This window comes from Hermetia illucens, chromosome 3 (assembly GCF_905115235.1).
Source record: "Hermetia illucens chromosome 3, iHerIll2.2.curated.20191125, whole genome shotgun sequence".
NCBI classification, from domain to species: domain Eukaryota; kingdom Metazoa; phylum Arthropoda; class Insecta; order Diptera; family Stratiomyidae; genus Hermetia; species Hermetia illucens.
Window position 1 is genome coordinate 18,166,364 of NC_051851.1, and position 16,505 is coordinate 18,182,868.

Genomic DNA, 16,505 nt, shown 5'->3' on the forward strand with positions numbered 1-16,505 from the left:
CGATCGGGTAGTAGGTCATCAGGACCCAAGCATTTGTTGGTACCATTGCAGATTCGGCGAAAAAGCTGCCAGATGTGCGTTCCCATGTAAATTCGCGCCCACCTCAAAAAAACTAGGTTCGCGGGATCCTGACGACGGCCACCCAGAACGCAGCGCGTTGCCTAACAATTTATGACCGTCTCAGCAGGCGCAGTTACCTTGTTGATACTGGTGCAGAGGTTTCGCTTTTTCCCGTACCCCTTCGCGCATTAACACCTACGGTTACAGGCAGGTGGACTTGAGTCTTGGCTTGCGCAGGACGTTCCCGTGGCGATTCATCCTGGCGGATGTCAGCTTCCCCATTTAAGGCGCAGACTTCTTGTGTCACAATGGGTTGCTAGTGGACTTACAGAACAGAGCCCTTATAGACCCCACAACCAATCTTAATTCGTCAGGCAGAATCTCATCACGCCCCAACAGCAATCTTTCCATACTTTTGGAAGACTTCTCCAAAAGTTCAGCCAGATTACTACCGATGCGTTGGACAGGGACCGGTTTCCTTGAGAAGAGCCAATAAACCATGTGCTCAGAGTAGGTTTCTTAGTTAGCCAATAAATAAAACCTACTGTTATCGGCTTTGAAGACATAAGCGAATGGCTATGCACTTTGCGCTTGCGTGGCACATTTAGAAAGATAAGCCTCATTAACGTTCACACCCCTACAGAGGAGACTGCAAAGTCGGAGAAGGATACCTTCTACGAGGCAGTAGAACGACCTCGAAGCCTGTCCAAATATGGGGATTTCAACAGTTAAGTAGGGGCTCAGCCCGTATTCAGGCGATACGTCGTCTCCAATAGCTTACATAGGGATACCAATGATAACGGACTACGGATTATTCAATTAGTAGTGTCGCACGAAATGGTTTTTGGAAATACCTGGTTTGAGCGGCAAGCGGTCCAGAAACATACGTGGGCAAAATTGACCACGTGCTGATTGAACGCCGCTATCTCTTCTCCTTGATGAATGTTAGAACAATATAGACTCGGACCACTATCTCGTTGGCATAGTCCTTCGAGTTCGAATAACAATACCACCTACAATCGCCTTTGACAATCAGGTGAGAGTGAATACCGAAGCCATTCACACCACAGCCCTCCGTAGCATCTATAAGAGGGAAATGGATGCCGGAATAACCGCAGTCAACAGAGATTCTGGTGATGAAGCATCATCAAATGATCTTCACAATCACCTCAAGGACGTTACCATTGATACGGATATAAAGATACTTTGTCCCAGTGGCCAGAAAAGTCGGAACGGTTGGTTTGACGATGAATGTATGCTAGCTATGGAACGGAAGAATGCCGCATACCGAGTAATGTTGTATTCTCAAAGGACGCGGGCACTCGCAGGGACTTACCACGCACTCCAGCGAGCGGAGAAGCAACTTCACAGGCGCAAAAGAGAAGCCTGGGAGAACCAACAGGTCTGTGAACTAGTAAAGTACAGGGAGCAATGGCACCAGGCGCGCAAGTTTTACCACGGCTGAAGAAACGGCTTAAAAACCATAAATCGTCAAAAGCCGATGGAATTACAAAAAATTATTGGAATACGACCACCAGTTGCACCATCTTCTCATCGACTTCAAGGCTGCCAATGATAGAATAGTCAGGGTACAACTGTAGACGGTCATGAGAGAATTCAGTATCTAGTCAATGCGTCGTCTTTAACCTGGCCCAGAAAAAGGTAATCCGCGAGAGGACAACATCTTCATCAAGTCCACTGACCTATATTGACAGTGCTGACATCATGGGATGAACAACTCAAGATGTGCAATTTACCTTCATCCAGATCGAGCAGGCGGCAAGCGGCGTTAGATCTTGAACAGCCAACAGAATCTGTTCCACTCGAAACATTACCATAGGGTCAAAGGTTTTACTGTACAAGACAAGACATCTTGCCAATTCTCAAGTGTTCCTTAGAGCCTTGGGTTCTTAGGAAGGCAAATTGGAACATCTTGGCAACGTTCAAAAGAAGAATCCTCCGAAGAATTTTTGGCCGCCTAAGGATGGACGGTTCCGCAGCCTACATATCGACGAAATTTATGAGCGATACCACGATCATCTGGTTGGGGATAAAATCCGGCTCAACAGGTTGCAGTGGGCAGGTCATTTAATTTGTATGGATCCGGAAAATCTATAAAACCAATATGTACTGTGGAAGACGTGGTCGACCCTGCCTGATATGAGCGATGGCATAGGCTAAGACGCCAAACAGCTTCAAGATATATCTGTGCAAAACCGGGATGTCTGGAGTTTCTTACTAAGGCAGGCCTGCATTGGATACCGGCTGTTGTGCCCTTGGTGATGATGAATAGGAGAAAGGGCTCAGCCATTGTCATAAAACAAGCAAGAGTAAATAAGAACAGAAGGAAGTTTTTTGATGAAGAATAGAAATAATAGTGGACGCAAAATGGACCCTTTTGGTACTCAAAGGAAGGAATGTGGTATGCGACTATCGAAGGAGACGTTGCAGAGATGATTGGAGAGGTGTGAGACGAACCATGCAAAGAATGGCAGAGGAATGGTGGGTTCCTAACCTTTACAATCTTTACAATCAATTATTAGATAATTTGGACCATTTGACAGTGTGCCACACTAACTCATCTGGTATCCTTTACGACACACTTAGTAGAAGAACTCGTGCGCTGGGTTCAATTACTCAACCACGATCGGAAAAGTAAAGTTGGAAGTTTGGCGAAGGTATCATAACCCCTTCGTGTCTCTGTTGGTGTTCGTTAAAGAAGCGCCCTCTCACCACTCCTTTTTGTTCTTGATATGGACACCGTCACACGAGACATCCAACGTCCAGCGTCCTACACACTGCTTTATGCAGATAATGTTTTCCTAGCATCTAATAGCACAAATGATCTCGAGCAACTTGTCCAAAAATGGAATGATCGCCTCATGCAACACGGTCTCAGATTGACTCTAAACAGAACTGAATTTTTGACGACCGATCTCCATGAAACAGGCACAATCACTGTCAGCGACAGTGATCTGCCCAGAACTGGGCGATTTAAATACCTTGGGTCAACGCTATTATCGTTTCACGCATTACCGCAACCTGAATGAAGTGGCATTCCACAACTGGCGTTCTTTGTGATCGACGTTTCAACAAACATCTCAAATCTAAAATTTACCGCAATGTCGTCCATCCTGTCGTTCTCTATGGTTCTGAGTGTTGTCCAACTATAAAAGACAATGAATGGCGCCTTGCGGCAATGGAGACGAATATGTTGCGTTGGACGAGTGGCGTCACACGTTTTGATCACATCCGAAATGAGAATATCCGTGATCGATGTGGGATTGTATTGATCGTGGCAAAATTGCGAGAGAGGCGTTTTCGATGGTATGGTCACGCCATTCGCGGTAACGAAAATTCGCTTGCCAAGATTGGTCTGAACATCGAAGTCGATGGTAAATGACCAAAAGGTAGGCCGAAACAACGGTGACTTGATACGCTGGGTGGGGATTTAAAAGCCTCGAGATTGCACCCAGATCAGGCATTCGAGACAACTTCGCTTGTGAACGGGACAAAGGGTGAAGAAAAAGAAGATTAGATAATTTGGAATGAGGAAGGATGACAAACTTGAGCTCCAAGTACACATAGACTAATAGTGAAAAAAGTACTAGAGGGTAATTAATCTCTAGCAAAGGGGATGCCTTCTGTCGGGGTCAAAGTGCAGTCGAAGAATACTTACCATGAACATAGTAGAGTCTATCATGTCATGCGGGGCTCATGTCTGAGCGACAGGGTTGTGAATCGGAGGGAGGTAAGTCCAACATACTGACTAATTGCGCTGAGAGTATACAGTGCATTTGGGGTATCATATCTGTTGGTGCATGTGATCCCTCTAAATCTTTTAGTGAATAAAGCACAATGTCTCTACCAGAAGTAGAATGCACATTGTTTTCCAATGACCACGGGCTATCGGGAAGCTATTAGGGGGAACTGTGTAGGAGATGGGAGCAAAGATGCGACAATTTCAAAAAGCGCTACGGACTCAAGCACTGATTTGGTGTATTGAGAGTTTGAATTAGGACACGATGGTCCTAGAGAGTCAGTCTTTGCTTTGCTTCGGATTGGATGAGTCTCCCGATTGTTTTAAATATGCCGAACATTATGTTGAATGAAGATACCGAGAGCAACGATGTCGTGAAAGATATACTAAAGTTACAGTGATTTTGGGGAGACATGGAGGAGGTTGACTTTTGTGGAAGTAGATTGTACACACTGCTGCAGCATGGTACCGCAGCATATTTGTCAAATTCCCTCCTTTCAGCTATAACAAACAAACAAACTTTATTTGGAATCAAGGAGAGGTGAAAAACTTTTAGGCCAGAAGCCAAGGAAATCTAGATTTCCTACTCCAGAATGGTGACGGGGCAGTCACACGCACACAGTCGAGTTGTTCACAACTCCACGGTGCAGCCTCCCCTCGTATTCTGAATTTCACAGCTCGAGTTTTTCGTTCCACTCCAATACGATGGATAACTTGAACTCTTTTTCACGAGCCGTGCGTAATATCATAATAAATTCCAATCGTTGCTTCTTTTTCAAAGTATCCGGAAGTCGGATCACAAATTTTTAAATAGAATGCAAGTTCCTTAAGTAAAAGAAAAAATATACGATGTTCCGTTTACACTGGCCACTGTTTTTATTTGCCGAGAATTCACACTGGAAGTTGGAAAGTCGAAACAGATAAGAAGAAATGTAGCGAATTCTTACTGGCGGCTGCGAGAAGTGTTGTCCGTCCGTTTTGGGTGACGACTAGAAGCAGAAGAGACCGGTTCTTCTCCATGCGGTCCCTCTGCCTCCAAACAACGGCACTTTCTCACCGCTAGCTCTCCACTCCAGTGGCGAGTTCTAAAAAACGTGGAGAGCGTCGGTGGCGCCATCTACCCGCTCGTATTCACAACATTCGAAATAAATTTCGAATGCCGCGAATCCTGCTGCGCCACATTACTCCGCCCCCAGATGAAACCTAGGGGGTTTCAGCGACCGAATCCGGAACTGCGTCGCCCATCAGTCCGCGAAGCGAACGCGACGTTGCTTTGGGGCGCACACGGTTTTCAGCCTGGACAAGGAGACCGCCTTTTTGCGTCCACCGATCACAAGCTGGAAGCAATGTTCTCCCCGCTCGAGAACGCAGTACGGGCGTTCATATGAAGGCTGCAGCGGCTTCCGGACGGTATCCGTCCTGACCAGAACGTGCGTACACGTGTCCAGTTCTTTGGGCGCACAGGTAGGTACGGACGAGTGTCGGGTGGGAGGTGCGGCCTTGACGCACCAACCACGACTCTGTGAGACCCGACCTCTTGTCGAAGACCGGGTCACTTGGGAGTCTTGGTTTCTCCTGTATACCAGTTCCGCGGGACTGGCAGCAAATTCCTCTCGGCGGGTTGTACGTAGGCCGAGTAGGACGAGAGGCAAGACTTGAGTCCAGGACGGATCGTCGCGTGCCATAATGGCGGCTTTCAGCGTCCGGTGCCAACGTTCTAGCATCTCATTGGATTGCGGGTAGTATGTCGTAGTTCGCTGGTGTTTGAACCCGAGGAGTTTGCCTAACTCCGTGAAAAGGGTAAACTCAAATTGCATTCCCTGGTCAGTGATGACCACTACAGGGACACCAAAGCGAGGTATCCACTCTCAACAGAGTGCTTAGACACAAGATTGCGGCGTAATGTGTTTCAGAGGTATTGCCTCAGGCCACCGCGTAAACCTGTCGATGATTGTGAGGCAATACTTCTAACCGTGCGAGTCTCGCAAAGGTTCTACTATGTCGAGGTGTATAGTGTGGAACCTCTTGGTAGTGCGGGGGAATGAGCCCACTTCTTTCCTTACATGCCTGGAGACTTTACACTTCTGGCATGCGATGCACTCTCTGACCCAGGAATTGACATCCTTGTTCATGGAGGGCCACAAGTATTTCTCGGTGACTAGCCGATTTTTTGTCCTGCATAGGGTGAGTCTGACATGGGGCTCTAAAAATGCAAGTCTGATTGACCAAAGGGGGCCTATTTTCAAAACGTGAGATATGCCCTTGTTCTCTTGATTGCGAATAGTCAACACAAGGTGGTCACTGCCAGCTTCCTTGCTTACTTCATCTCTTATCGTTGAAATCCATGTAAGAATCACATCCCAATGGGGTTGGAATTTTAATTAATTCTTCCGTAGAGCTCGGTTAGGACTGCGCTTTTCGAACCTTTTTTAGTTGATATTAAGTTTTAGAGTTGTTTCTATTTCAATATTCACCTTTTTCGCTACTTTTTTGTATGGATGCTCTTCAATTAGTCTATTGTGAGCTCCTTCCGTTTCCGACCCCATCGCATGCCTTTCATGAAATAATAATAGCTTTATATAGGGTTTCCATGTACCCCCGTTTAATTTTAAATGAGATTCTCTCTTCTGTGCATCGAAAAGATTAACAACGTGGTGGGGGTATCCATTAGATTTCTGGAAAAAGACGCGAAAAATGTCCAAAAATATGACACTGTGCCCATTGTAGATATAATTCATTAAGATATTTGAAGACTCTTATGTACGGAATTAGATGGTAAGATTTTCACACTCACTATTGACCTTTTGATTAGTAGATCCATCAAGTGATGAAATTGTGGATAGGAGTAATCTGCGCCCCAAGTTTAAATCTAAAATTCCATCCAAAAGTATCTTAAAATCTCAAAGCCATAAAACCGTCATCATCTGAACGGATTAGGCAAATATGGATACAACATTAATAGAAGATGACTCATGCTCGCTCGTGGTAATGATTTATAACATTTTTCGGGGTGGAGCGAATCCGAGGAAAATCCAAAAACCAATTAACAAGCAAACGCTCGTCGGGGGGAAACCCGCAAGAAGCTGCTGCAACCTTACAGAAGTTCACGTAACACGGCAGAGCTAGTGGCCCACCTAAAAAACTAAATTCAAGAAAAAAAATCTTTACCTGATTGCAATCGACAGCAAATGATGATCAATACCATTGCCAAGTTAATCCATTTTACCGCTGAAGACATTTTGTATTCCATATTTGGCGGAGAGATGAACAACAAGTTTACTTTTGCTTTACGCGGAAAAATGAGAAAATAGCTGTTTCGTGAAGCTGCTTTCTTTCCAGCTGTGGGACTTATTATTTTCTCTGATGTTGTTGTTGTCGTGTTTCGGCCAATGAGATATGTACGGCCTCTTTGTTTCCCTCGAAACTGAATTACAGCTTCTCGGAATAGTGAATTCTTGTATTTTCTTCTTCTGTTATGTTTTTTCACGATGCCTCGTGGGGTCGCGTTGCGTTCTGCTTTAAATTTTACTTTAATTTTCACGCTTTCTCCGTCGCTAACCAAAATTCATCACATGCAATCTGAACCTAATCCAAATCAAGTGGATTTGATTCAACATCATTGTGTATGTACGACACGATGGTTACTCTGATTGTTGCTGGCTGGGCGAGTGTCGGAAGAAATTATTTACAAGCGAGCCTCCCTTATAATCCGTACAAGGCGCAAGCTCGCTTTTGGTAATCAAGACAACTTTCTACACTCACGATCGGCACAGCTGCACTAACGCGTCAACCGCGACGGACGAGCTACTATCTTTGTATGCACGTGGAATTTAGATACTATCATTAAAATTTTCGCCAGCACCTGTTTACACTATGACCTTCCGCTCGCGAGTCCGCATATCTACGCCAGTTGAGGGAAATTGGAAATGCTCCACTGAGACTCATTGATCGGATCGACCTCAAACATGGTCAGCTCTTGCACCAAACCTAGCACTTCTTCCACCACAATTAGCGATGATATCAGAAAATTCCAACCACTAAATTTTTCAGATTTTCACATTTTTCCTCTCCCTTACACGCGATTGGTGGCGAAATAACAGAATCCAGGTGAAAACGCTGGAAATTTAGTGCACAGACAATCAATGAACGGTAGACGATCGATAGCCGCCTATCAATGCAGTCGCACAACTTCTCCAGCTTCTTCTGCATAGGTCGCGTCTGCAGTCACATAAATTATGGTCTTGTTGCTGTTATTTTCCTGGCATACCCCATAGTTACGGCTGATCCACGCACATGTTCGCCGTGGTAGTTTCTGTTGCTGGTATCCAAGATGTTACGATCGTGTAGTGACGATCAAGTATCTTATTATTACCTGAGCGATCGTCGCGCCGCATTGACTTTCTTCCCAGCCCGTTACTGGTGTTCACCCGAAGATTTCTCTTTTATACAAGCACAAAGTTAAGTAAAACTGCAAACACTAAGACGCACGTCTTGAAATGTTTGTCTTCGAAAAGGCCAACCGCGGACGAATACATGCACAAGACCAGTTGAAAAGGCAAACCACAAACTCTTGACAGTCGCGAAAGGCTTGATAACAAACTATCTGCGCTGCGAATTTAAGCTATTTAAGCCCAAAAGACCCTTCTTCTAACACTTATCTAAAGAATTTCAGATACGCATCTACATTCCTGTAGATATCCCGAATTCACGTGTGCTCGCTTAACTTCTTTTTCTCGCGATCTTTCGTACACGCACTAAGTGGTCAAGCGGGTTAAGATCTCGACGAACTTAAATCCAACCGCGAACGTCGTAGCTCAACAACTAAAGTTAACAATCTTCAAGATGTTGGTTGAGAGCTGGAAAATTATCAAAAGCTGAGAGAGACCTTTGGTGGGATTCATGTACTGTGGGTGGAAGTAAGAAAAGTTGTCAACCGATCGAGTGAGTTTGTTTATGAGCACTTAAAACGAAAGACTTAAGCCAGAAACTTGATTTTATGAAAACTGATCATCGCGCGATCGATTGATCTTTCACCACTAAAATCAAAGTTTACTAAAAAGTGAATCTGAATACATAATAGATTCTCGGTTTGTGTAAGTTTTAGACAGAATATCCAAGTTAGACGCTGTGGCTACCTAAAGTCTAGTCACATATACGAAATTCCTCTATCCTTAATCGTGGTCGAGCAGTTTAGATTGATTTTAGGAGAAAGGACATAATATCGCACTATCTTCATACTAGTCTATGTTTCAAAGATGATGATCTGCCCAACACCAGGAAACTGACCAGGGAAGTCTTCAGCATCTACTACCGTAATAAATACTAGTGTACATGCAAGGACAACCTGAAGAGGTATATTTTGGCCATCAAAAGTCAAGAAGTACTGATTCGGCTATTGCCAGAACATTGGAAACGCCAGCAAGTCTGGGAGACTAACCAAGGAACTTACAAGCCCATCCTGTCTTAAAAAGTCGAAGCACTCCTGGACACAATCTTCTGGTCAGACTTTGGAGCTACTAGCCTTCCTCGCCAGCGGACTGTAAATCGGAACCTTGTTTGGTTACTTGTCCACTGATCGGACTGGCAAATTGAGAGATTTTTTCCTATGCGAGCGGAAGCATTTCGGATACACGGACACTGTGTTGCATGTCAAAAAGGACGTTAGCATATTGCTTGCTTCTGTTGCTTCGCTTAGGTGGTTGCGTTCCGCTCCAGTGTATTGCCTTGGCCTTACTCGCTGGCTGACATGTAGCGGGAAGAGAAAACCACGGCAGGCGCGACTCCCACTGTGGCAGCGATTTCGGTCAGGTTGCCGCCCTTTTGCCGCGGGATCCGGCGGCGTGGTTCAGCCAATTGGAGGCGCAATTTACGCTGGCAGGCGTTACAACAGATTCCACGCGTTTCAACCACGCCATTATAGGAGACCATAGGACTCGTCACAGACTAGTTGGAGGACTGCTCCTACGCCAGATGAAAGGAGCAGCTCCTACGCCGACTGTCAGTGAGGGAGGAAGCCAAGCTGAATCACTTACTGAACAAGCTGACGCTGGGCAACCGTACCCCCAGCCTGCTGCTTCGAGAAATGAGGCAGCTGGGTAGGGTTGAGGTCGGCTCAGAGCTATTGAGGTCCCTCTGGTTGCAGCAGCTCCCGGAGAGCACCCGCGTCATCTTGGCCTGCGCGTGTTCGGGGTTGTTAGAGGTGTTGTTCGCATATACGCAGGCCCCGTGGTCGCAAAAGTCTCTAGAAAAACACATCAATAAGTGGAAGACCTAAAAGTAGTGGCGACGACACCGTCTCTAAATTTATGACGACTATAGATAATTTGCGCTCGGGGGATGGATCCCGATCGCAGTCACGGTCGAGGTCTACTTCCCGAAAAGGGCGATCAGGTAATTATACGCCAAGATCCTCATCGATTTGCTGGTAGCACCGTAAATTCGTAGCTCAAGCGACTAAATGTGCAAATTTCAATGCAACCAAAAACTAGCCTCGCAAAGTGCCTCAGCGACACCTAACCGAAGCGCAGTACCACGTCGCCCTACAATTTACGACCCTCTGAGTAGGTGTTGCTTTCTGGTCGACATGGGCGCGCAAGTGTCAGTTCTCTCCGTACTCCGTTCAAACACGTTGATTCCGCAGAACCTACGACTGGTAACGACGAATCCTTCTCCTGTCCGCACTTCCGGCTAAAGGCAGGTGGACGTCTCGGACTGCGCCGAATGTTTTCTTGACGATTTGTTTTGGCAGGCATTTTTTTTTTGTTTTAAAAAAACTTGTTTGCACTGATGAAGGGAACAAGTGGTTCCCGAAATATCGGTATTTGCAAGAATAAATACGCACACTTGTTTGCACTGATGAAGGGAACAAGTGGTTCCCGAAATATCGGTATTTGCAAGAATAAATACTCACACCAACGGATAAGAAACAACAAGTTTTTATTATTTCAATCGAAAAAGGTGTGTTCAGCGTCATTCGCCACTCTATTGCAGAACACACAATCAGGAGATCGCGTCTTCCCAATCCTGTGCAGGTAAGACTGAAAACCTCCATGCCCACTTAGAAGTTGGGTAAGGAAGTAATCAATCTCACCGTGCGTTCTGTTCAACCATGGGTCTAATTTGTCGATGAGCCGCGCAGTCGACTTGCCTCTTGGCTCATTTTGCCAAGAAAGTTGCCACTCGCTTAGGGTGCGTTGACGTTCTTCACGGGCAACCACTTCTCTTAAATTTTCGCCCTTACGGCGATAGATAGCTTTGCGCTCCTTGGCAAGGAGGGCAACGGGGATCACTCCCGCAATCACCATCACAGCCGGTTCGGAGACGGTGCGATTAGCAGACGCCACTCGCAAAGCTCCTCGCCTCTGCACTTGAGCGAGGCGTTTACGATGCACCTCCTTGTCAAGGGCATCAGCCCATACCTCCGCACCATAGAGAAGAATGGACTGCGTTGTTCCCATGAGGAGACGTCTCCTAGTTGATATAGGGCCCCCAACATTCGCCATTAGCCGACTCCGTCCGCTGCTGCTTTGATTTGCTCAAAGAAGCTCATCTTCGAGTCGAGCATTAAACCACTGGTTTTGACTCTATAGTCAACTCGCCGATCAGTATGGGAAGCAGGGTCGGGATTCTCCTTCTGGTCAGGATGACTACTTCGGTTTTTTCCAGCACAAGGTTGAAACCGTGAGCAGTCATCCATCCGCTTACCCGTCGCATCAATATGCCAAGTCTGCTTTGCGCCTGTTCAACAGTGCGTCCGGCAACAAGTGCCGCAACGTCGTCTGCATAACCGACTAGGCACGACTCTTCGGGTCTCAGCAGACTATCGTAGGAAGCGTTCCAGAGGTCCGGCCCTACGATGGATCCCCGTACTACTCCCGACGTAATTTCCATCCTCCTCTGGCCCTCTAACGTCTCATAGAGCAGGGAGCGGTCTTTCAGATAATCCCTCAATATCCGCAAAAGATAGCTTGGCACGTGAAAGGAGTTCTCTAGTGTGTCTAGCATATCTGTCCATCTTACAGAATTGAAGGCATTTCTGATATCAAGGGTTATGAGAAGCACTATCCGTCGAGATCGGCGGCTGTGTGCCCCGGCTCGATTAAACGTATCTATGACCACCATAACAGCATCCCCTGGCAGACATTAGCACCCCCATTTTAGGCGCAGATTTCCTGTGTCACTATGGGCTGTCGGTAAATGTGCATAATAAAGCCTTGATAGACTCCGGAACCTCGGGAAAAATTTCAAAATCCATCCATCCAATTCCAAAATAACCCAAGATCACTACTGAAAGTAGTTTCTTCCAGCCGGTTAAGCAGGATGTGCAGCACTATTGGCTCCCCGATCTTCTCACAGGTGCGTTCCCTATCACCTCAGAAGCTAGCTGTTGCAAAGAAAAAATTCGATGATCTCATGAAATAGGGTATTTACTAACCTTCGAATAGCTGTTGGTCATCTTCACTCCATTTGGTCCCTAAGCCAAACGGCGACTAGAGGCCTTGCGGAGGTTATACACCTCTGAATGCTCAGAGAATTTCCGACCGGTACCCTATTCCACTCATCCGTTACTTTGCGCTTTCACTGACAAACTGCCGTATTTTCACGACCATGAATCTGGCCAAAGCGTATCATTAAATCCCCGTTGCTTCCGAAGACATTCAGAAAATGGCTCTTTGCACACCTTTCGGCATCTTAGAGTTCACCAGGATGACTTTTGGTTTGTGCAACGTTGCGCAGACATTTCTGGGATTCATCCACTCTGTCCTACGAAACTGGCAGAGTGGATTTCACTGCATAGCATAGCCCCCAATTGCAATTGTCGCCCCTCCTTAAAGTCTGACCTATCCACAGCCCATTCCGTCGTCAGATCACTTCCCATCCGAGCGCCAAGCCCGCGCGTTACTAACTTCTTCATTTGCGATAGTGTCAGACCAGCGTACTTCGATGATACAACACAGACAGGTACTGAGGAAAGTTTGGAACTGTTGAGTAACACTGGGGTTCACTTTGCATGTGGTACTGCTATATAGCAGCACAGAAGACCCACAAGCACAGAACAGTCTCAACTTGATCTTAGTGTTGAGATGACTGCATTTCCAGATTTTAGACGAGGTAGTGAAAGCGGATCTAGTGCTGTTAATTCATCCGGCAACATTAGATCATTGTCGCCGCCGGAAGAACCAACCCTTCCTAGATAAACAAATTGATTAACGCTTTCGCTGCTGTGTAGATAGAGTGAGTGGTATGATCCATCAGACTGAGAATCTTTGTTTTGTGGGTGTCTGTCGTTAGTCCAACTCCATTTGTCTCTCTTTCCAAATTCAGAGCCATTTAAGCAAGCTCCATGACTCAGTGAGAGAGCAGACAGATGTAATCAGCGTAGGCGTGGTGTTTGGGGGAAGATGTCACGGTCCATTGAATTCCTCCATGTCCTTCGGACAGAGCAGCACGAAGAACGTCACCGATAACAAGAAGAAAAAACATCGATGTCAGGATGAAACCCTGGCGGACTCCGCTTAGGACCTCAAAATCCCCCGAGATTTTACCGTGACACGTGACATTTTCCTCCATCATGTGTTGCTTCGATATTAGCTATTAGTTTCTCGCGAATGCCTCCCCTGCGTAGAGCGCTCCAGATACACTACCCAAAGCCTTCTCGAAATCGATGAAGAGCAGGTGCAGCAAAGATGGATTATGGAAACAACTTCTCAACGTATTTCTTACATAAAGCGTTACAAGCAGCACCACTCGTCGACAAAGACAACTGTGTGCCTTAACCCTTCTGACCGCTTGGATCATTTCCTCAATCGCCTCGATTTTGGATCGCCCTACTCTAAAATAGTAGGGTTTTGGTGCGTAGTCTCCCCTAGCACGAGCTGCATCAGTCAGTCTTAGCTCAATGAGCCTCTTAAGTAGTGTCCTTTCTGTAAGCTGACCTACAGAACGGTATGCTTACGACGCCTCGAGGTCGACTTTATCTTTGTTTGTCAGCACGAGTCTGTCAACCTTCTAGTGGTTGCGAAAAACACAAGCTGTCAAACATGCATTGAATGCGCTGAGAAATAAGTCCGACTTATCCTTGAAGTAGAAATTTCAGTACTTCGTTGAGAATACCACCCCTTCGTGGACAAGACCGCCTTTTCCAGGTACTTTAGTGTGAAGAGTAAGAATTTCTGAGTACTCCCTCTCCCATAACGTCAGCTCGGATGGGGTGGGCAGGAAAAAGTGCCAGCATGATTTCTTCCATCTTCACTGCTCCCATGGAGTAGGGTGATCGATGGGCGCCAAGTTTGTTGGTAGCAAACTTATACCAGAGGCCCCATGGTTCCCTCCCTGGGATTTCTTGAGTAATTTCGATGAAGGATCTTGGTCTGCCCATTTTTTTTCCTTTAATGCTGCTGCTCGCTCTCCATCTTAAGTTGTCCGTGATGTATTTTTTCCTCTTTTGATCCGTTTCGTCACCATCTCGCAGAATTCTTGTTGATGTGCCCTTGACTTTCTACCAATTGTCTGTTCTTCCGCTCGCGAGCGTAGGGTGTCACGTTTTCTGCAATTCGGGGCTAGGCCACCAATTTGCATTTCCCTTAGCTCCTCTTCGGCGGTCTAATAAGGTCTAGGAGTTCTGGCGTAACAGGGACCAGGAGTTCCTCTAAAAAATGGAAGCTGATCAACATACGGCGATTTGGAAGGCAGCTTTCCGGCATCTAGGGCTGATGAGGGGTATTGAAAATATCCGTGAAAACATTGGCAATTGCCAGAAGAATAGGTCCTTATCCTTTATATTGGGGGTTCGTCATCAGATGACTTACAAGAGGTTGCTGAGAAAATGACAGCTTGAAGTAGTTTGCATAGTAGCGAGGAAACTGAAAAGAAAAATTATCCATTTGAATGAAAGAATTCAAATGTTTAATATCTGTCTCATTAATGTTCATGTCTTAACTAAAGATAAAATCCACGCACAGGTATCGTCTGTCGTAAATTCCTGGTATTAGGCCCCCGAAACGAGACACCGTTCGCAGAGCACAAAGCGCAGCTGGATTTCCACTCAATTTTCCAAAAATATAGTAATTTGTTATCTTAACTTGAACAGATATCGGTATGGAGCGTATTTTGCGGCTTAGATCAGAGGCAGCTTTTGATTTGACTTTTTTTTAAGATTTTTCCGTTGGATAGTTTCTGAGAGTGACCCCATGAAATAAGTGGCTGCTCTCTAACCACCACATCCCCCCCCCCCCCCGCCCCCCGCTACAAAACTAAGATTAACTTCGGAAAGTACTACTCGAGACCTTTCATTCGATAGCCCAAACGCCTATATTTAGTGAAGAAAGTAACACCCCCTTGTGCATTTATGGGGAGTCCCTAAAACTCAACGTAGAGTGATGTCACTTACTGCATGCATGGGCGTTCGCAGTTCCAACCATCCCACTAACACTGGAAGATGTGATCCGACTAGATAACCCAGTCAGAAATATTTGAAAAGGTGTTCAAGAGCAAACCAGAAGGTTGAAGACTGCCGGGATTCAATAGGCGAAAACGGCGCATCATTGACGAATCCAGGAATTGGAGGGCATTATTAAAGGTGGTGGTCAAAGGGTAGTATAGGTCCCAGGGCGAAACGTGGATTGGTACCCACGATGAAGCATAAAATCTAGGAAATGCCTGCTGAACCAACACCAACAGCTCTACTACCAAACCCTATCTCCACCTCCACGTGGTGACCGCTGGGAGCTCTTTCGTAACGAAAAGCTGCAGACGGAGAAGGATAAAGGCGAGTCTCCCGCGCCTAAAAACGGGACAAACTGACCCAACCGGTCCTCCAGGTTGGGGGTTGGGTAGGGCTGACAACCCTACTCGGAAAACTGATGTTACTAAGCCGCGAAAGGAGCGTGGAACGTGCGCTCCCTGTACAGAGATGAAGCTGATGAGTAGCTAGCCGATACCCTGTCCCAATATAGGGCTGATACAACAGCATTACAAGAGATGCGATGGACAGGGACCGGTTTCCTGGAGAAGAGCCACTACACCATATGTTATAGCGGTCATCCAGTAAACCATGTGCTCGGAGTAGGTTTCTCAAACAGCCAAAAAATGAAACCTGCTGTTATCGGCTTTGAAAACATAATCACGAACTCCGTCGAACGGAGAAGCGACTTCACAGACGGAAAAAGGAAGCCTGGGAGAACCAACAAGTCTGTGAACTAGAAAAGTACAGGGAGCAACCGCACCAGGCGCGCAAGTTTTACCAACAAGTCAGCAGGATGAAGCCTTATACACCTCGATGCTCATCCTGCCGAGACAAAGAGGGAAATCTGATTTCCGACAGAATGGGGATATTGGAGCGATGGGTTCAGTAATTTGATGAACTACTGAACAACCAGAACATCGGCGAGTTGGAGGTCCCGCCAACTGAACACGACGGACAAATACTGCCACCACCAAGTATAAAAGAAACAGCTCGTGCAAATCATCAGCTTCAAAATCATGTCGCCAGGAGTCGACGGAATTACAGCCGAATTGGTTAAATATGGAAGCGACCAGTTACACCAAGTAGTTCGTCAACTTGTGCTCAAGGTATGGGACAGCGAATCAACGCCTGGCGATTGGCAACGAGGCATTATCTGTCTCATACATAAAAGGGGAGATATCACACAGTGCAGCAATTATATAGGTATCATGTTGCAGAGTG

At 46.2% G+C, this 16,505-nt stretch overlaps 1 protein-coding gene across 1 annotated transcript in view; it reads right to left on the reverse strand.

Moving 5' to 3' along the window:
* The window catches only part of LOC119651474 (tyrosine kinase receptor Cad96Ca), a 213,673-nt gene extending 205,045 nt beyond the window's left edge, over positions 1–8,628 (reverse strand). Inside the window, exon 1 of the mRNA XM_038055084.1 lies at positions 6,989–8,628. Within this exon, the coding sequence (XP_037911012.1) occupies positions 6,989–7,070 (82 nt within the window). The 5' untranslated portion in view covers positions 7,071–8,628. The remainder of the gene's footprint in view (positions 1–6,988) is intronic.
* Between the last annotated feature and the right edge of the window lie 7,877 nt (positions 8,629–16,505).